At 44.0% G+C, this 16,936-nt stretch overlaps 1 protein-coding gene across 1 annotated transcript in view; it reads right to left on the bottom strand.

Moving 5' to 3' along the window:
* Positions 1-16,505, bottom strand: part of B4GALT1 (beta-1,4-galactosyltransferase 1) — a 94,103-nt gene extending 77,598 nt beyond the window's left edge. The window contains exon 1 of the mRNA XM_075862896.1: positions 16,001-16,505. Coding sequence (XP_075719011.1) covers positions 16,001-16,313 — 313 coding nt within the window. The 5' untranslated portion in view covers positions 16,314-16,505. The remainder of the gene's footprint in view (positions 1-16,000) is intronic.
* Positions 16,506-16,936: the final 431 nt, after the last annotated feature.

Here is a 16,936-nt window from a genome sequence, read left to right on the forward strand (position 1 = left end):
GAAATTACGGGGATGTTTTCAGGCTGAAACATCCCCGTAATTTCAGCCGTTACGGACCCCCGCCGTGTGAACATACCCTTAGGCCTCATGAACACGAACGTATTTTTGTCCTCCCGTAAACACGGGTCCTTGGTCACAAGTATTCGACCCGTATTGCACCAGTATTTACGGACCCGTGCCCGTAAATACGGGTCCGGTGTCACCAGTATTCCACCCGTATTTACGGGCACATTTTCGCTGCAAAATTGAACTGCACTAAAATCGGCAGCCCTTTCCGAAGTAAAAGAAATTCATACTTACCGGCCGTTGTCTTGGCAACACATCCCTCTCTTGACATCCTGTCCGACCTCCCTGGATGACGCGGCAGTCCATTTGACTGCTGCAGCCAGTCATTGGCCTGTGATTGGCTGCAGCGGTCACATGGGATGAAACGTCATCCCGGGAGGCCGGACTGGAGGAAGAAGAAGAAGGGTTCTGGGTAAGTTAACTTTTAATACTATTAACTCCAGCGGTAGTCACTGTTCCGGGTGCTGAAAGAGTTACTGCCGATCAGTTAACTCTTTCAGCACCCTGGACAGTGACTATCCCGACGTCGCCTAGCAACGCTCCCGTAATTACGGGTGCACACACGTAGCCACCCGTAATTACGGGAGCCCCATAGACTTCTATGGGCCTGCCCGTGCCGTTATTATGGCCTGAAATAGGACATGTTCTATATTTTTCAACGGCACGGGCACCTTTCCGTAAGCATACGCGATGGTACCTGTGGCCAATAGAAGTCTATGGGCCCGTCATTACGGCCATAATTACGGCTCGTAATTACGGGCGTTTTTACGTTCGTGTGCATGAGGCCATAGGCTGGATTCCCATGTAGAGAATTGTGTGCAGAAATTCCGAAGCATTTAGGCCTCATGCACACGACCATACTGATGTGCACGGGTTGAGATTTGCGGGCGGCTTCGGGTAGCACTCCGCGGCCGTCCGAGCCGCAACTCACGGCCGTGCACATTGCCGCGTGCATTCATTTCTATTAGCCTGGATTGCACAACACGGCCGTAATAAGACATGTCCGATCTTTTTCCGGTACAGGCGACTGGGCAATGCACAGACCGTGGAAACCACGGTCGTGTGCGTATACGCCCATTGAAAAGAATGGGGCCGCAATTCATCCGCAGATTTGCGGCCACAAAAATATGTTTGTGTGCATGGGGCCTTACAGTAGCAGCAAAGTGGATGAGACTTTGAAAATCTCATGCCCATGCTGAGGGGGAAAAAAAAAAAAATGGAAAATGTTCATAAATTGACCTGCGGTGCGGAATTTAAATCCGCAGGATGTCAGTTTATGCTGTGTTTTCATTGCTTTTCTGTTGAGACGGAATTGCAGCAAGTCCGCCGAAAAAAAAATAATCGCAACTCAAAAAAACAAAACTCCCTGCTTCCTCCAGTCTGGCCTCCTAGGATGACGTTTCATCCCATGTGACTGCTGCAGCCAATCACAGGCTGCAGTGGTCACATGGGCTGCAGCACCGGACGGCAAAGGAGGGACGCGTCACCATGACAAGTGTGTAAGGTTTTCTTTTATCCTACCGCTGCGAAAATTCAGTCCGAAAAACCACATTACAATGTGGAAACTGCTGCAGGTTCCAGTTCAGATAGGCCCCGCTAGTTTCGACCCGTGGGAACCTGGCCTTTATGGTAAGTTCACACGTAGTGTAAATACTGCGGATTTTCCGCGACAGAACAGTCTGCACCGGTCACAAAGGATGAAACGTCATCCCAGGGCGCAGGACAGCAGAGGGACGTGTTGCCATGGAGTATGAAAAGTATGAAACTTTGTGTGAACATACACTTATGGCTACCTTTACTAATTTATTTATACTATTGACACATCTGGTTGCCTTAGGCTATGTTCGCACTATGGATTTTTCCTAAGGAGGAATCTGAAGTGGAATTGGCTGAGAATCCACACCAAAAATACGAGGCCGACCCTTGGATTTCTGCCGGGTTTTGCAGTAAAAGCAGCAACGTTTCTGCACGCAGATTAGCTCCCTTCAATGGGGATAATCTGCATGTGACCACTGGATGCCGTTTTTAAGATTTTTGCAATTCCACCCATTGAAAATTTTGCCCGGTCTAAGCGGTTCCCTATTGAAGGCAATAGGAGGCTTCTTATAAGCGGAATTCACGCTGATTCCATCGTGTGAACAAGGCCTTACGGGCTCTGAATCTTCAATCAGAAAGTTATTGCTCTTGTATCGCATGTTGCATAAAAGACTCAAAACAAGATTTTATAGCTAAAAATACATGGTTTTAATAGGTCTCATCTTATTGTATCATTTCCCAGTTGTGTAATTCTAGAAAAAGGACACAGCCCAGATCATGTCACCTCACTACTGTACACACTGCAACGTCAAACTGTTACGAAATCCTGAAGAATGGTTTAGAGTAAGTTTACACAAGGCGGATACGCTGTGTAAAAGTACACAGCGTATCTGCCCTGGCGATCGCAGAGAATTCCGGCCGCAAAATCGCAAATTGTGGTGCAGTTTTTCGGCCGGAAAGTCTGCTGCAGAAACCTTGCAATGACAAAAAACGGCTGTACTTATGGCGTACTTACCTCCGACGTCCTGACATTCTGCAGCCCTGGGATGACGTTTCATCCCATGTGATTGCTGCTGCCTGTGATTGGATGCTCCAATGAAACGTCATCCCAGGATTTTTTCAAGTCTCATCCACTCTGCTGCTACAATATTATGCTGCCAATTTTCTGCAACGAAATCTGCAGTATTTAGGCTACGTGTGAACTCAGCCTTAGAGTACATTCACCAATCTAAACAGGTAAAGAAGCCAGAAGAAACCCTGTAGCTAACAAAGTTTAGCACACTCTACTACTAACCAGCTCCAGGAACTACGCTGCAGTCACTCTATAACCCTTTGTATGTATGAGACGAAGACAATACAGTATTGATGACTGGTAATATGATCATAAACATAGAATACAACACAGCCAGGGCATACCATACATTAACCCTTTAACGCCGAAGGACGGATATATCCGTCCTCTGCAGCTGCTAGTTCGCGCCAGAGGACGGATATATCCGTCCTCTGATCACGTGGGTACTGCCAGTGTACCCACGCGATCAGCGGCAGGAGCACGGCTGTTATAGACAGCCTAGCTCCTGCTGCAACCTCCGGAATCGAAGCACGCTCCGATTCCGGCAGTTTAACCCATTAAATGCCGCTGTCAATAGTGACAGCGACATCTAATGTGTTTGACAGAGGGAGGGAGCTCCCTCTGTCACCTCATCGGCACCCCCGCAAAGAAATCGTGGGTCGCCGTCACGTTTCCATGGCAGCGGGGGTCTAACAAAGACCCCCAGGTCTGTCTTCAGCAAATGCCTGTTAGGCGATGCCGGAGGCATGACCTAACAGGTTGCCTGTCAGTTTCACACTGACAGGCAATAATGCTTTGGTATACTAAGTATACAGCAGATATACTAAGTATCAGCAGATCGCATAGTGAAGTCCCCTGGTGGGACAAAAAAAAAAAAAATGTAAATCAGTTAAATAAAGTTAGGGAAAAAAAGAAAAATGACAGTGAAAAATTAATCTATAAGTCCTATGTACCCCAAAATAGTACTAATGAAAACTACACATTGGCCCGCAAAAATCAAGCCCACATTGACGGAAAAATAAAAAAATTACGGCTCTTGGAACGCGGCGATGCAAAAACAAGTAATTTTTTTCTAAAAGGCTTTTTATTGGGCAAACGTAGGAAAACATATAAAACCTTTACATATTTGGTATCCCTGTAATCGTGCCGACCCATAGAATAAAGTGAACATGTTATTTACGCTGCATAGTAAACGGCATAAATTTATAATGTGAAAATCAATGTTGAAATAGCTGCTTATTTTCAATTCTCTCCTAAAATAAAGTTAATAAAAGTTAAATATATTATAAGCATCTAAAAACGGTACAATTACAAAATACAACTCGTCCCGCAAAAAACAAGCCCTTATACGGCTATGTCGACGGAATAAAAAAAAGTTACGACTCTTGGAATGCGAGAAAAAACAAAAAATAATCCTTGGTCATTAACGAGCAAAATGGCCTGGTCATTAAGGGGTTAAGAATTCTGTACTGAACCACACGAAGATATTAAGTTGTGCACCTCGCATATTCATGCACTGAATTCACGACATCACCTCAATCTGTCTTGCTGCACTTATTTGAGTTATACTTATGCATTTTTAATACGGAGTTTACGAAGGTGTTACTGATCCAATACATTTCTAGATCTGAAATCATAGTTCTGTATAAGAACGGACTAAATCAATATTGCCCCATTTTCGGACTGTAAACATGCCAGCTGACCTCTGTGTTATAGCCTGCAGCACAGGAAAGGGGCAGGTTTGTTTTAAAGGGCCAGTATCTCTTGTTGCTTGGCTCACTTTTCTTTTTCCTGTCTGTAAGTTTCTATCACTGCAGATGAAAAGCTTCTGTCATTCCCAGTCATAAACCTTTTGGAAACAGTACATTCGTTTTCAGTAGACGCTCCGTTCACACGTCAGATTTGATATAGGCAAGTCCTACAGAGGTTTACTACAGGATCCGCAGCAAAAATCCAAAGCAGTTTGATGTGCCGCAGATCTGCAAAAGTATTCGCCCCATTTAAAGGGGCTCAGTTACAAAAACCCTAGTCACATAAATCAGGTGCGGATTTTTTGTGGGTATCAGTGCACAATCCGCACCCAAATCGGTGTCAAATCTTGAACACGGTCTTATAGTAAAGAATGATCCAAGAGAGTCTAAGCTTTGATTTAACGCTTGCTAATAACTCTGATACAGGATAAGGCCTCATGCACACGGCCATAGCGTAGTGATTACCGTCCGCAAAAATCAAGAAATAGGACATGTCCTATTTTTTGCGGGTCATTTCTATGGCAAATACAAGGAAAGGTGTCCATGGGCCATAGAAATTAATGGATCAGTATTTTGATCTGCAATTACAGATCAAAATGACGGTCGTATGCTTGGGGCCCAACAGGAAAAGCGTGAGAGGAAAGGAGTAAAAAGGAAAATATTGATATACATGTTGGGTAGCATGTAAGATGGCAAATTTGTGGAAAACAGCACATGGTATTGACATCTTGTAATGTGACTGACGAAAGTACCAGTTTCGCAAATGCGCACTTGGCGCTAGATGCCCGATTCAGCAAGAGATGGCGATCTAGCCCTGCGACACCCCGGAAGAACCTCAGGCCCTGCATAAAGCAGATAAACAGTCCTGATAAGGGCGAACCCACTATCAGGAACCTAGCTAGCAAGGCCTGAGTATCCTTGCTGGTGGGAAGGGATATGTTGCTTTTACCAGGCAGCTGCTGGCAGGTGGAGCGGACAGATAGAAATGTCAAACTAGCAAATGTCAGTAACAGAGCGGTAATAAGCAATATCATAAACAAAGTAAAGCCGAATCAAAAACCAAGAGGGAGGCAAAACAGTACTAAATCAGTAGACAGGAAAATAGTCAAACAGTCCAAGGCCAGTAGGGGAGAATGCAAAAAAAGGGAAACGGAGAAAACAAAAACCAAACAGATGACAATTCCAAAAACACAGCGCATACTAGCAGAAGGAACCAAGAAGATAGAATTAAAAGCTGGCAAGGATCCCAAGAAAAAGCAGGATTAAATAGAGGACAGATTAAAATCGATAGGTTCTCAGCTAATAATGAACCAGATACAGCAGTGCCAGACAGCTCCCAGACTTAAAGGGGCTGTCCATGACCGGACAACTGATGACCTATCCACAGGATAGGCCATCAGTATATGATCGGTGGGGATCCGACACCCGGACCCTACACCGACCAACTGCTCCGGTGGCCCTCCACTCTGGCTCCGGTCACGGAATAGCAGGCGAGCTGAAGTACTGCAGCTCTACTCCTATTCAAGTGAAAAGGAGCAGAGCTGAAGTTCCGCAGCATGGCCACTATGCAATGTAGAGAGACATCGGCTTCCGGCTCCGTACAATGCATACTGTGCAATAACATCTAGCTGCCTGCGGGCATCGGAGCAGCTGATCGGTGCAGGATCCGGGTGTCGGACACGCACAGATCACATACTGATGACCTATCCTGTGGATAGGTCATCAGTTGTCCGGTCATGGACAACTCCTTTAAACCTCTCCTACCTAGTTATAGAAGCAGGTAGTATGACATATGCTTGGAAACTGTATGGCAGGACACACAAATTACCTAGAGGTCCGTACTGTGGATTTCGATGTCATCTTGTGCATTTTGAGTTTATAGTGTCTTCCCCGGTTTTAACTATCTATGCCCTCAATTTTGTGGTGTAAGTCATAATGAATTTGTAAGCCACACCCCTTTTTTTAACAATTTTTTAAGGGGACTAGGGCGGCATAAAAAGCCCGAAACTCGAAATTTTCAATGCAAAAAGTTATACGGTTGATAAATTTTCCCCATATTTTTTTCAAAAAAAATTCATTATGGTGTTGCTGCATGCCGAGATCGATAAATTTTATTTTCAATTTGGGAGTACGTGTAATTTATTAATTAGCTTATTAATTTTTTTGGAGGTTTATTTTGCCTTTTTTGTTCGCTATTTGTTTCTTTTGCATTTTTTTATGCTACGTAGTATAACTAATACGTTATCTTTGTTCTACGTGTCTATACAATTACGGTGGTATGAAATATGTATTTCGTTTATGGTAAACATTTTTTTTAAATAAAAAATGGGTTTATTTAGTTTTTTGGGGTGGAGACTTTTATAAAACTTTTTTTTAACATAATTAATTATTTTTTGGGGTGGAACGAGTGGACTTGAAGCAGTTGAATGCTTTGCTATACATAATATTGTAAAGCATTAGGCTGGGTTCCCATGTAGCGTAAATCCGCAGCATGTCAATTTATGTTGCGTATTTATTGCTTTTTTGTTGCGGCTTTTCGTGGCAAAAATTGGAAATAAATAAACTTTCAGCGTACTATAAATAAAAAGGCATTGTCATAGCAACAACTCCTTCTGTTGTCAGTCCGGGCCGGCCTCCTAGGACTGACATTCCATCCCATGTGACTGCTGCAGCATCATCCCAGGAGGCCGAACTGCATGGGCAACAGAGGGATACGTCGCCATGATAACAGCCCTAAGTATCGATTGTTTTTTGTTTTTTTCAACCACTGGTTTTCGCAATAGAGTTCCCGCCTGAAAAGCTGCACGACAATTTGGTGCGATTTTTCAGGTGGAATTCGCTGCGGGTTCTAGGTTGGTACTTTTACGCAGCGTATCTAGCCCATGGGAACACAGCCTTATTGTCCGTCTGTGTTAGGGGCTGTTCTCATCACGTTTTGGCCCTACGTTTAGCATGTATGTCAGGAAAGTTCCTAACATACGCAATAAAAATGTCAAGGCCCCCTTTAAGACGGATGCCAAGAGTGTACTTGATGTTATACAATAGTATACCGCAAAAAAAAGGAAAAGTATGGAATAGACTAGTAGATTAAAAAGGTGCATAAAAAGCGATCTAAAAGTTTTATGTACGCCAAAACGGTACCAATTAAAAACGACAGCAAAAAACAATGGCTATATTATCGAAAACGAAAGACCGAAAAATGGCTGCAGCACGAAGGGGTTAAAGAGCATACTGGGCTCAACATATTTACGCTATGTTCACATGAGTGTCAGGGGCTCCATTGATCCATCAGATTTGCCAGGAAATTTTTTCCCAGTCAAGATGACGGACATCTCGCTGGAACCTGACGGACTCCATTATAAGTCAATGAGCACAATAGGGTGCCGCTGGTACTAGTTGTGAGTCATATGCAGATGTGCACAAAACAAAAAGGATGGTGCCACAGGATTCCTATCAAGTAGCATCCTTTTGCCATAGACTTGCATTTTACACAAAATAAGAGTCTCCGATGTCTGTTCTGTTGAAAAAATGGATCCTGATGGAAACTTGTAACATGGAGATAAACAGACACTTAACCATGACGGAATGCCCATTGAAAACCTATGGATCCGTTAACAGATCCCTATTGAAAAACCACAAACTAGATTCCTAAACGTGATGTGAAAGGGTCCCTACGCAGGTTTCATGGTCATTTAAATAAATGATTAGGGAAAGAGAAGTTTGGGGAAAAGAAGCGGCAATCCCTGCAGACTAACATTGAACACCGGAGACTTTCACTATAAGGGTATGTTCACACGGCAGCCTCCGTTACGGCTGAAATTACGGAGCGGTTTTCAGGAGAAAACAGCACCGTAATTTCAGCCGTAATGGCATGTTGAGGCGCTTTTCGCTGCGTCCATTACGGACGTAAACGGAGCTGTTGGAAAACGGCTCCATCTACGTCTGAAGAAGTGACAGGCACTTCTTTGACGCGGGCGTCTTTTTTACGCGCCGCCTTTTGACAGCGGCGCGTAAAAAAAATGACCGTCGGCACAGAACATCATAAGACCCATTCTAATGAATGGGCAGATGTTTGCCGACGCTTTTGAGCCGCATTTTCGGACGTAATTCGGGGCTAAAACGCCCGAATGACGTCCATAAATAGTGTGTGAACCCAGCCTAAAAAACGCGCAGCCACTCATTTTTGCAAGACCTTACCTGCCCTTTAAAGTATATGTTCACTTTACACAGAACTACTTATTATACCCAACAGTAGAGTAACCTACTCACCTTGTGCTAATCCTACAGCTTGCATTAGACCAGATTCACACACACTGTTCTGGGGCGTTTTTCACTGTATTGTTTTAGAATTTTTCAAAGTAAAAAACACTGCAACCAGTTGTTTTCTGTTAGTCTATAGGAATATATGACCGTCTCTTGCTAGCTCAGTACCTGCACAGAAAGAGCTTGCTCTGGTGATTGCTCTTAAGGCCAGATTCACATGAGCGTGTTCTGTTCGTGAAATATGGTCCGTATGTCGTATTTCACGGACCGAACACGCTCGTGTGAATTAGGCCTAAAGGTTTATTTTTATGCGCTTGGCAACAACAAGTGGTCCTTTAACCCCTTAACGGCCATTTTGCGTGTTAATGACCAAGGATTATTTTTTGTTTTCTCACGGTCGCATTCCAAGAGCTGTAACTTTTTTATTTTTCTGTCTATGTGGCCGGCCGTATGTGGGCTTGATTTTTGCAGAGCAAGGTGTAGTTTTCATTAGTACTATTGTGGGGTACATGGGACTTGTTGATAAACTTTTATTTTATTTTTTAAAGGGGGAATAGGAGAAAAACAAAAGAATTTTGCCGTTGTTTTTTGCATTTTTTTTGGACACCGGTTTAAGGCCTCATTTACACGAGCGTGTGCGTTTTACGCACGCAAAAAAACGCAGCGTTTTGCGTGCGCAAAATGCACTTGACAGCTCCGTGTGTCATCAGTGTATGATGCGCGGCTGCGTGATTTTCGCGCAGCCGCCATCATAGAGATGAGGCTAGTCGACGTCAGTCACTGTCCAGGGTGCTGAAAGAGTTAACTGATTGGCACCCTCGACAGTGAATTCCGATCACCATATCGAGTAACCTGTTTAAAAAAAAAAAAAAAAAAAAAAAGGTTCGTACTTACACTTCCCGGCCGTTGCCTTGGTGACGCGCCTCTCTTGACATCTGGCCCCACCTCCCTGGATGACGCGGCAGTCCATGTGACCGCTGCAGCCTGTGCTTGGCTTGTGATTGGCTGCAGCCGGGTTCGGTCAAAACGAGTTCGGCCGAACACGGTGAAGTTCGGTTCGCTCATCTCTAAGACACTCCGTTCGGATGTTTGACAGCTCTTGCGCGAATCACGCAGTTCGCACGGAAGTGCTTCCGTGCGACCTTTGTGGTTTTCACGCACCCATTGACTTCAATGGGTGCGTGATGCGCGAAAAACGCAGATTTTTAGAACATGTCGTGAGTTTTTTTCAGCACACTCACGCTGAGCAAAACTCACGGACTGTCTGCATGCCCCCATAGACTTGTATAGGTCCGTGCAACCCGCGTGAAAAGCACACGAGTCGCACGGACATATATCACGTTCATGTAAATGAGGCCTAATGTGTTCATCTGTTCATTTTATTGTTCGAGTCGTTACGATCACAGCGATACCATATTTGTGTATGTGTTGTTTGTTTGTTTTGACACTAAATAAAAGCACTTTTTTGGGGGGGAAAAAGTGATTTTATTTTTTCTGTAATTTTTTTTTTCTTCATAAACTTTATTCAAATATTTTACTTTCTTTTCTTTGTCCCACTAGGCCTTCTTTATATATAATGCTTTTGGTATACTTTGTATACCAAAGCATTGTTGCCTGTCCGTGTAGAACGGACAGGCAATCTAATAGGCAGATGCTGAAGGCAAACCTGGGAGCCTTTGTTAGGCCCCCGGCTGCCATGGAAACCCAACGGCGCCCCGCGATTTCTTTGCAGGGGCGCCGATGGAGTGACAGAGGGAGCTCCCTCTGTCAAACACAGATGCCGCTGTCGCTATTGACAGCGGCATCAAATGTGTTAAACTTCCAGAATCAGAGCGCGCTTCGATTGCAGCAGTTGAGGCAGTAGCCAGGCCGTGTATAACAGCCGTGCTCCTGATCAAAGCAAAATGTGTAAACCTAAATTCACACGTAGCAGAAACGCTGCAGATTGCCAGTGCAAATTTTAACCTGCAGTGCAGATGTAAAAATCTGTAAATTTTGGACACGGAATACGATTGTAATTGTTGCAGATTTTCCCTTTTAAGTTCAATGGGGAAGAAGAAATCCGCAAACAAATCCTAGTGGCCAATCGTTTAAAATTGAGAAAAAAAAAATCCAGTCATTCCCGTAGAAATGCTTTTCTGGTCCACCGCAATGACGTTTTGTCTTGACACGTTAAAGTTGCAGCCAATCACAGGCTGCAGTGGTCACATGTGTCGACACGTCATTGCTGGAGCAGAGTCCAGTGAGCAACCAGGGAAACGTACTAGAAGTATACTGTTTTTTTTCGATCGGCTGTTAGAACCTGCAAAAAGTATACACCCAACAAAACATGCACGATTTTTATACGGATGTGCTGCTGTGAATTTCTGTGTAAACTTACTGTAAGTCCACAAGATGGATCTGCCGATAGCACAGTACTCTCTTAAATGGGTTTTTGAGGTTATACAAATAGGCTTAAATGCATCATCACATGGCGACTACAGGCCACACTACGTGATTGCCTACTTTACAATCATGTACTCTAAAAAATTTCAAATCAATAGCAAAAAAAATGCAGCTAAAATGGTCCCGGCACCCTTTAAACAGACAGAACGTACTTCTCCCCTCACTTGACACAAAGTGGTTTTTGAGGTTGCTTGCTTAGCTCACCGAGGGCGGAAATGTCTCATTGCTTTCTCTTACTCTTTTAGTTTCATTCCCTGCGCACCTGCACGACACTAGTAAAATTCAGCTTTTTTTTGTGATATTTTTAAGCAGTTTCATATCTTTATTGAAAGCGTCAAAGGCCAATGTGAGATGTTTAGACCTTGATGCCCAGAGCAAAATTTTAACAGCCAAAAATTGGTGGCCAGGGGCAATTATTGAATGATTGGGAAGCGCTGCGGAACATGTTGGCGCTATACAAATCAATATTATTATTAGTGTCATGCAGGTTTTTGTTTTATTACTTTTTCTACCTTTATTTTGGTTTTTTTTTTCCAGCTTACTATATTTCATTTTTTTTTACTACTGGGGCTCAGGATAGCAGGGAATACATGATGTTTGTATAAACACATCACCGATTTAATGCAGAACCATAGGATGTTCTGTTTGAATCAGACAGGAAAAAATTGTGCCGTGCTCCATCGGACTCTGTATGTAAGGACATATTCTCCCCTAGAAGAATATCTTCCTACTCAAAGTCCGTCTCTGCCATCAGCATGCGCTCTAAGGCCTTATTCACACGACAGGTTCCGGGTGTCGGCCGATAAAATCGGCCGTTTTTCCCGGCCGTGTTGCATCCATTTCGATTCTGTTCTGGGCTGTGTTGCCGTTTTTAACGGCCAATTTTGACCCATTTTTCATCCGTTTTTTCCCCTGTCCGTTTTAAAATCCGATGAATTTAATTTGTACATTTTTGCCACACACTTCCCTCTATAGATAATACCACAGCCCCCCTGTAGGTAGCGCCACACAGCCCCCCCGTAGGTAGCGCCACACAGCCCCCCCCGTAGGTAGCGCCACACAGCCCCCCCCCCCCCCCCCGTAGGTAGCGCCACACAGCCCCCCCCCCGTAGGTAGCGCCACACAGCCCCCCCGTAGGTAGCGCCACACCATATATGGACCATGAAGCCTGGGACTTCTCCTGGAGCGGAATCCCCGGCCACATATATGAACACAGTGAAGTCAGGGACTTCTGCTGGAGCGGAATCCCGAATCCCCAGCCACAGCATCGCCGAAGCTCCTACAGGGAGCAAAAAAACATACCCTCCTCCTCACATGTACTTCGCACTGTGAGGAGGAGAAGGAGAGAGCGAGCGACGGAAGACACGGCCGTCACTTGGAGCACATTCACGTGATGGCCGTGTATTACCTGGCCCCATAGACTTCTATGGGAGTCGGGCGGCCAGGAGAACGGCCGAAAATAAGGCATGTCCCATTTTTTGACGGTGTGAATAGCCCCATTAGGGGTCTATTGTTCCATTAAGGGAAACCCTGTCATGTGCATAAGGGCTAAGCCAGTGTAATGCTCAAACGTCATAATAACGTCCCTAATGTTAGGTACAGGCACTCAACTGGAACGATATAAGAAAGGTTATTTACTAATAAACTCTGAATACACAAATATACGTTTTATATACAGGTGTTTTGAATGACCAGGGAGGCAATCAAAACATCAGTGAAAGTTCTATTGCTCATATGAAATTAGCCGGTCATTGACCTGAGCTTGTGCAATGCCAACTATTATGACAAGGATTACTAGGAAAAGACAGCATGACGTATGTGCAGGAAAAAACAGCCAACCGAGAATAGAGAGATATTAGAGGCCATTGAGGCGTCTGCTGCTTGAGACTCTAAAGTGACACCTAAGGTCCTTCCATGTTTTACTGTACGTCCATTCACTTCACTCTTCTCTCTAGTACTGCACATCAATAGTGCGGCAGCCTACATTATTCTATTCAGCAAAAGACAAAAAGAACATCCCTATGTTTACCTATGCCAAAACCGAATCCCTTTTTTATCTAAACGTACGATCGATTTAAATGTGACACCACTGGGGAGTCCATCAGTGACCAACCCCTTCAAAAATGTACGTGACGGATTCGGGTAACAAGTAACAATTATTTAATAAAAAGTTTTCTAATTAAAAGTTGCACAAAACACACCGAAAGATATTTTAACTAAAAAAAAAAAAAAAAAAAAAAAAAAAAATTTTTTTTTTTTTTACTTTTTAAGATACAGCTTCCGTTTCCCCTGTACACATAGAAGCTGTGTCGTTTCAACAAAGCTGCGGCCGTCAAGTCAGCGGGACGGACTGGTTCAGTGACAGCGGGTCCGGCATGTCTCTGACTCGAAGGATCCAGCTTTTATCACTCACATCTAAGTTCATCAATTTAGATGTGATTATTAGCTGGATCCTGATCCCAGCTGAGCCGTCAGTCCCGCTGGGCTGATGGAATCGGCTTTGATGGAACGATACAGCTTCTATGTGGAAGTTGTATCTTAAAATGTTTTACAATTTTTTTTTTCATAAAAACAATTTAAAAAGTTGCTTAACCCGTTAGTGACCGCCCATTAGTGTTTTTACGGCGGCCACTAACGGGCTTTATTCCGATGCAATAGCCTTTTTATGGAGCTACATCGGAATACATAAACCGAGCAGGGAGCCGTTAAAGCTATGTCGACGCTAAGGGTATGTTCACACGGCCAAATTTCAGACGTATACGAGGCGTATTATGCCTCGTTTTACGTCTGAAAATAGGGCTGCAATACGTCGGCAAACATCTGCCCATTCATTTGAATGGGTTTGCCGACGTACTGTGCAGACGACCTGTTATTTACGAGTCGTCGTTTGACAGCTGTCAAACGACGACCCGTAAATTTACTGCCTCGGCAAAGAAGTGCAGGGCACTTCTTTGCCACGTAATTTGAGCCGTTCTTCATTGAAATCAATGAAGCACGGCTCAAGGTTTACGAGCGTCTCAGACGCCTCGTAAATTACGAGGAGGAGCTTTTACGTGTGAAACGAGGCAGCTGTTAACAGTCTGTCTTTTCACACGTAACTGCCTCTCAGCGTGTGAACATACCCTAAAATGAAAAAGTTATAGTTTTTGTTAATGCGACGATGGAAAAAAACTTAAAAAATAGCTTGGTCATTAAGGACTAAAATAGGCTGGTCACTAAGAGGTTTACAATTACCTAAATCATTGGTTTTATTTTTATTTTTTTCAAAAAGTGGAGTACATGGCCTTTAACCCGTTAGTGACCGGCCCATCGTGTTTCTACGTCGGTCACTAACGGGCCTTATTCCGATGCCATAGACTTTTTACGTCGCGGCATCGGAATAAGTAAACAGAGCAGGGAGCTGTCAAATCTCCCTGCTCTCAGCTGCCAGAGGCAGCTGAGGGCTGGGAGCGTCCCTGCTTATCGATCTCACCCGTTTAACCCCTCAGATGCGGTGCTCAATAGTATTGCAGTGTATTATAAATGCGATCGCAGAATCGCATATTATAGCCCCCTAATGGGACTAGTAAAAAAGTGAAAAAAAAGTTTAATAAAGTTAATTAAAAAAAAAAAAAAAAGTGAAAAACCCAGCTTCTCCCCTTACAAAATGCTTTACTATTAAAAAAACAAAATAAAGTAAAAAAGTTACACATATTTGGTATCGCCGCGTCCGTTACGACTCAGACTATAAATCTATTACATTATTTAACCCGCACGGTGAACGCCGTAAAAAAATTAATAAATAACTATGGAAAAATTGCTGTTTTCGGTGAATCCTGACTTTAAAAAAAATGTGATAAAAAGTGATCAAAAAGTCGCATCTACTCCAAAATGGTACCAATAAAAACTACAAGTCGTCCCGCAAAAAAAAAGCCCTCATACAACCGCATCGGCGAAAAAATAAAAACGTTACGGCTCTTCAAATATGGAGACACAAAAACAAATAATTTTGAAAAAAAAAGCGTTTTTACTGTGTAAAAGTAGTAAAACATACAAAAACTATACAAATTTGGCATCGTTGCAATCGTAAAAACCCACTGAATAAAGTTATTGTGTTATTTATATCACACGGTAAACGGCGTAGATTTAGGACGCAAAAAAGAGTGGCGAAATTTCTGATTTTTTTCTATTCCCCCCCAAAAAAAAGTTAATAAAAGTTAATCAATAAATAATATGTACCTAAAAATGGTGCTATTAAAAAATACAACTTGTCCCGCAAAAAACAAGACCTTATACAGCTATGTCGACGCAAATATAAAAAGGTTATAGCTCTTGGAATGCGACGATTGAAAAACGTAAAAAATAGCTTGGTCATTAAGGTCTAAAATAGGCTGGTCATTAAGGGGTTATGGCTGTGTTTACACATTACGATTTGTTGCAGATTTTGAGCCAAAGCCAGAAGTAGTTTTAAAAGGAATGGGAAATATAAAGTGAGAACTTATACTTCTTCCTCCTGGATCCACTTTTGGTTTGGCTAAAAAATAAAATAAAAAAATAATCTACATCGAGATCTGCAACAAATCGCGATGTGTAAACATAGTCTTACCATCCAATCCTCCAGATGATAGGCACCAGAGGTGTCTGACAGCAGCTTAACCCCCAAGTCATGAACACCGGGGCGATGTGAAACTGCACGATCATGGGCGAGTCCGGGGTGTTTGTGTGTTTAGGGTCACCTCTAATAAATATAGTATACACAGTTATTTCTAGGGTCATACAGCAGGAGGCGCTGGGAGATGCCAGGACTGTTATGAGAGGCTCGCGGGCACACACTACATACTACACAACACCCGGGTGTAAAACAAGATATGACCCCAATACAGCTTACCTAAGAGGGGAGAGGTGGCCGGGCAGTCTGCCAGCTCCACCACGGCTGGGGCAGTGCTGGTGGGCTCTTGCGTGGCATACCGCTCGGCTATGGCCAGGACAGAAACCAGAGGGCCACTAGTAGAGTTGGCTTTCTGCCGAAATTGGAGTTGCTGAGGCTCCGTGAAATAGATCTTGTCCCCGCCGAACATGTAATAGACCAGCGTAATACTGAGGTGAAGGGCGCAGAAGAGCACCATGAACTTGCAGGCTTTCTGTAGAGAGGCGCCGGGCAGGACGGCAGCAGAGCCCTGTAATAGCGGATCTTTCATCATGCTGAGCCCGGTGACGAGAAGAAGCGCGCAGATACAGTCTCTGGGTCCTCAACAAATTCCACGCTGGGCACAGTACAGTACGCGGTCTCATCCGTCAGAGGACTATAGAGCTCCGGAGCGGCGTCCACCGGGCCCCACAATCCAGCGGAACGGACTAGGGAGCCACTCCACGTGACGTCACCCAGCCCAGGGTGTCATGGAGGCGGAGGGGGGTGAGGAAGGGCAGGTCTGTGCAGAGACCCTAAGCATCTAGTTTCACAGCCCGCCCATATCTGTATCTCCTGACGTGTTCAGCCTGGCTCAGTGTATGAGGTAACGTGTGGGGGCTCCTCTTATAATCCTCAACTTTTCAGGAATTTCTCATTTGTACCGTTTTTACAAATATTTCTTGAATGCATTTTTCTAGATGTTTCCTTCAGGGCGAATATATCACCATACATGTTAAGCTTCGTTCACATCTGCGTCAAGGTTCCGTTCTGGCGTTCCGTCGGAGCTGTCCATCACAACGGAACCCTGATTGAAACAAACGCAAACAATAGGTTTACGTTTGCATCACCATTGATTTCAATGGTGACGGATCCGTTGCAAATGGTTTCCGTTTGTCTTAGTTGTGCAAGGGTTCC

The sequence above is a fragment of the Rhinoderma darwinii genome, chromosome 1 (genome assembly GCF_050947455.1).
Source record: "Rhinoderma darwinii isolate aRhiDar2 chromosome 1, aRhiDar2.hap1, whole genome shotgun sequence".
Taxonomy (NCBI): Eukaryota; Metazoa; Chordata; class Amphibia; order Anura; family Rhinodermatidae; genus Rhinoderma; species Rhinoderma darwinii.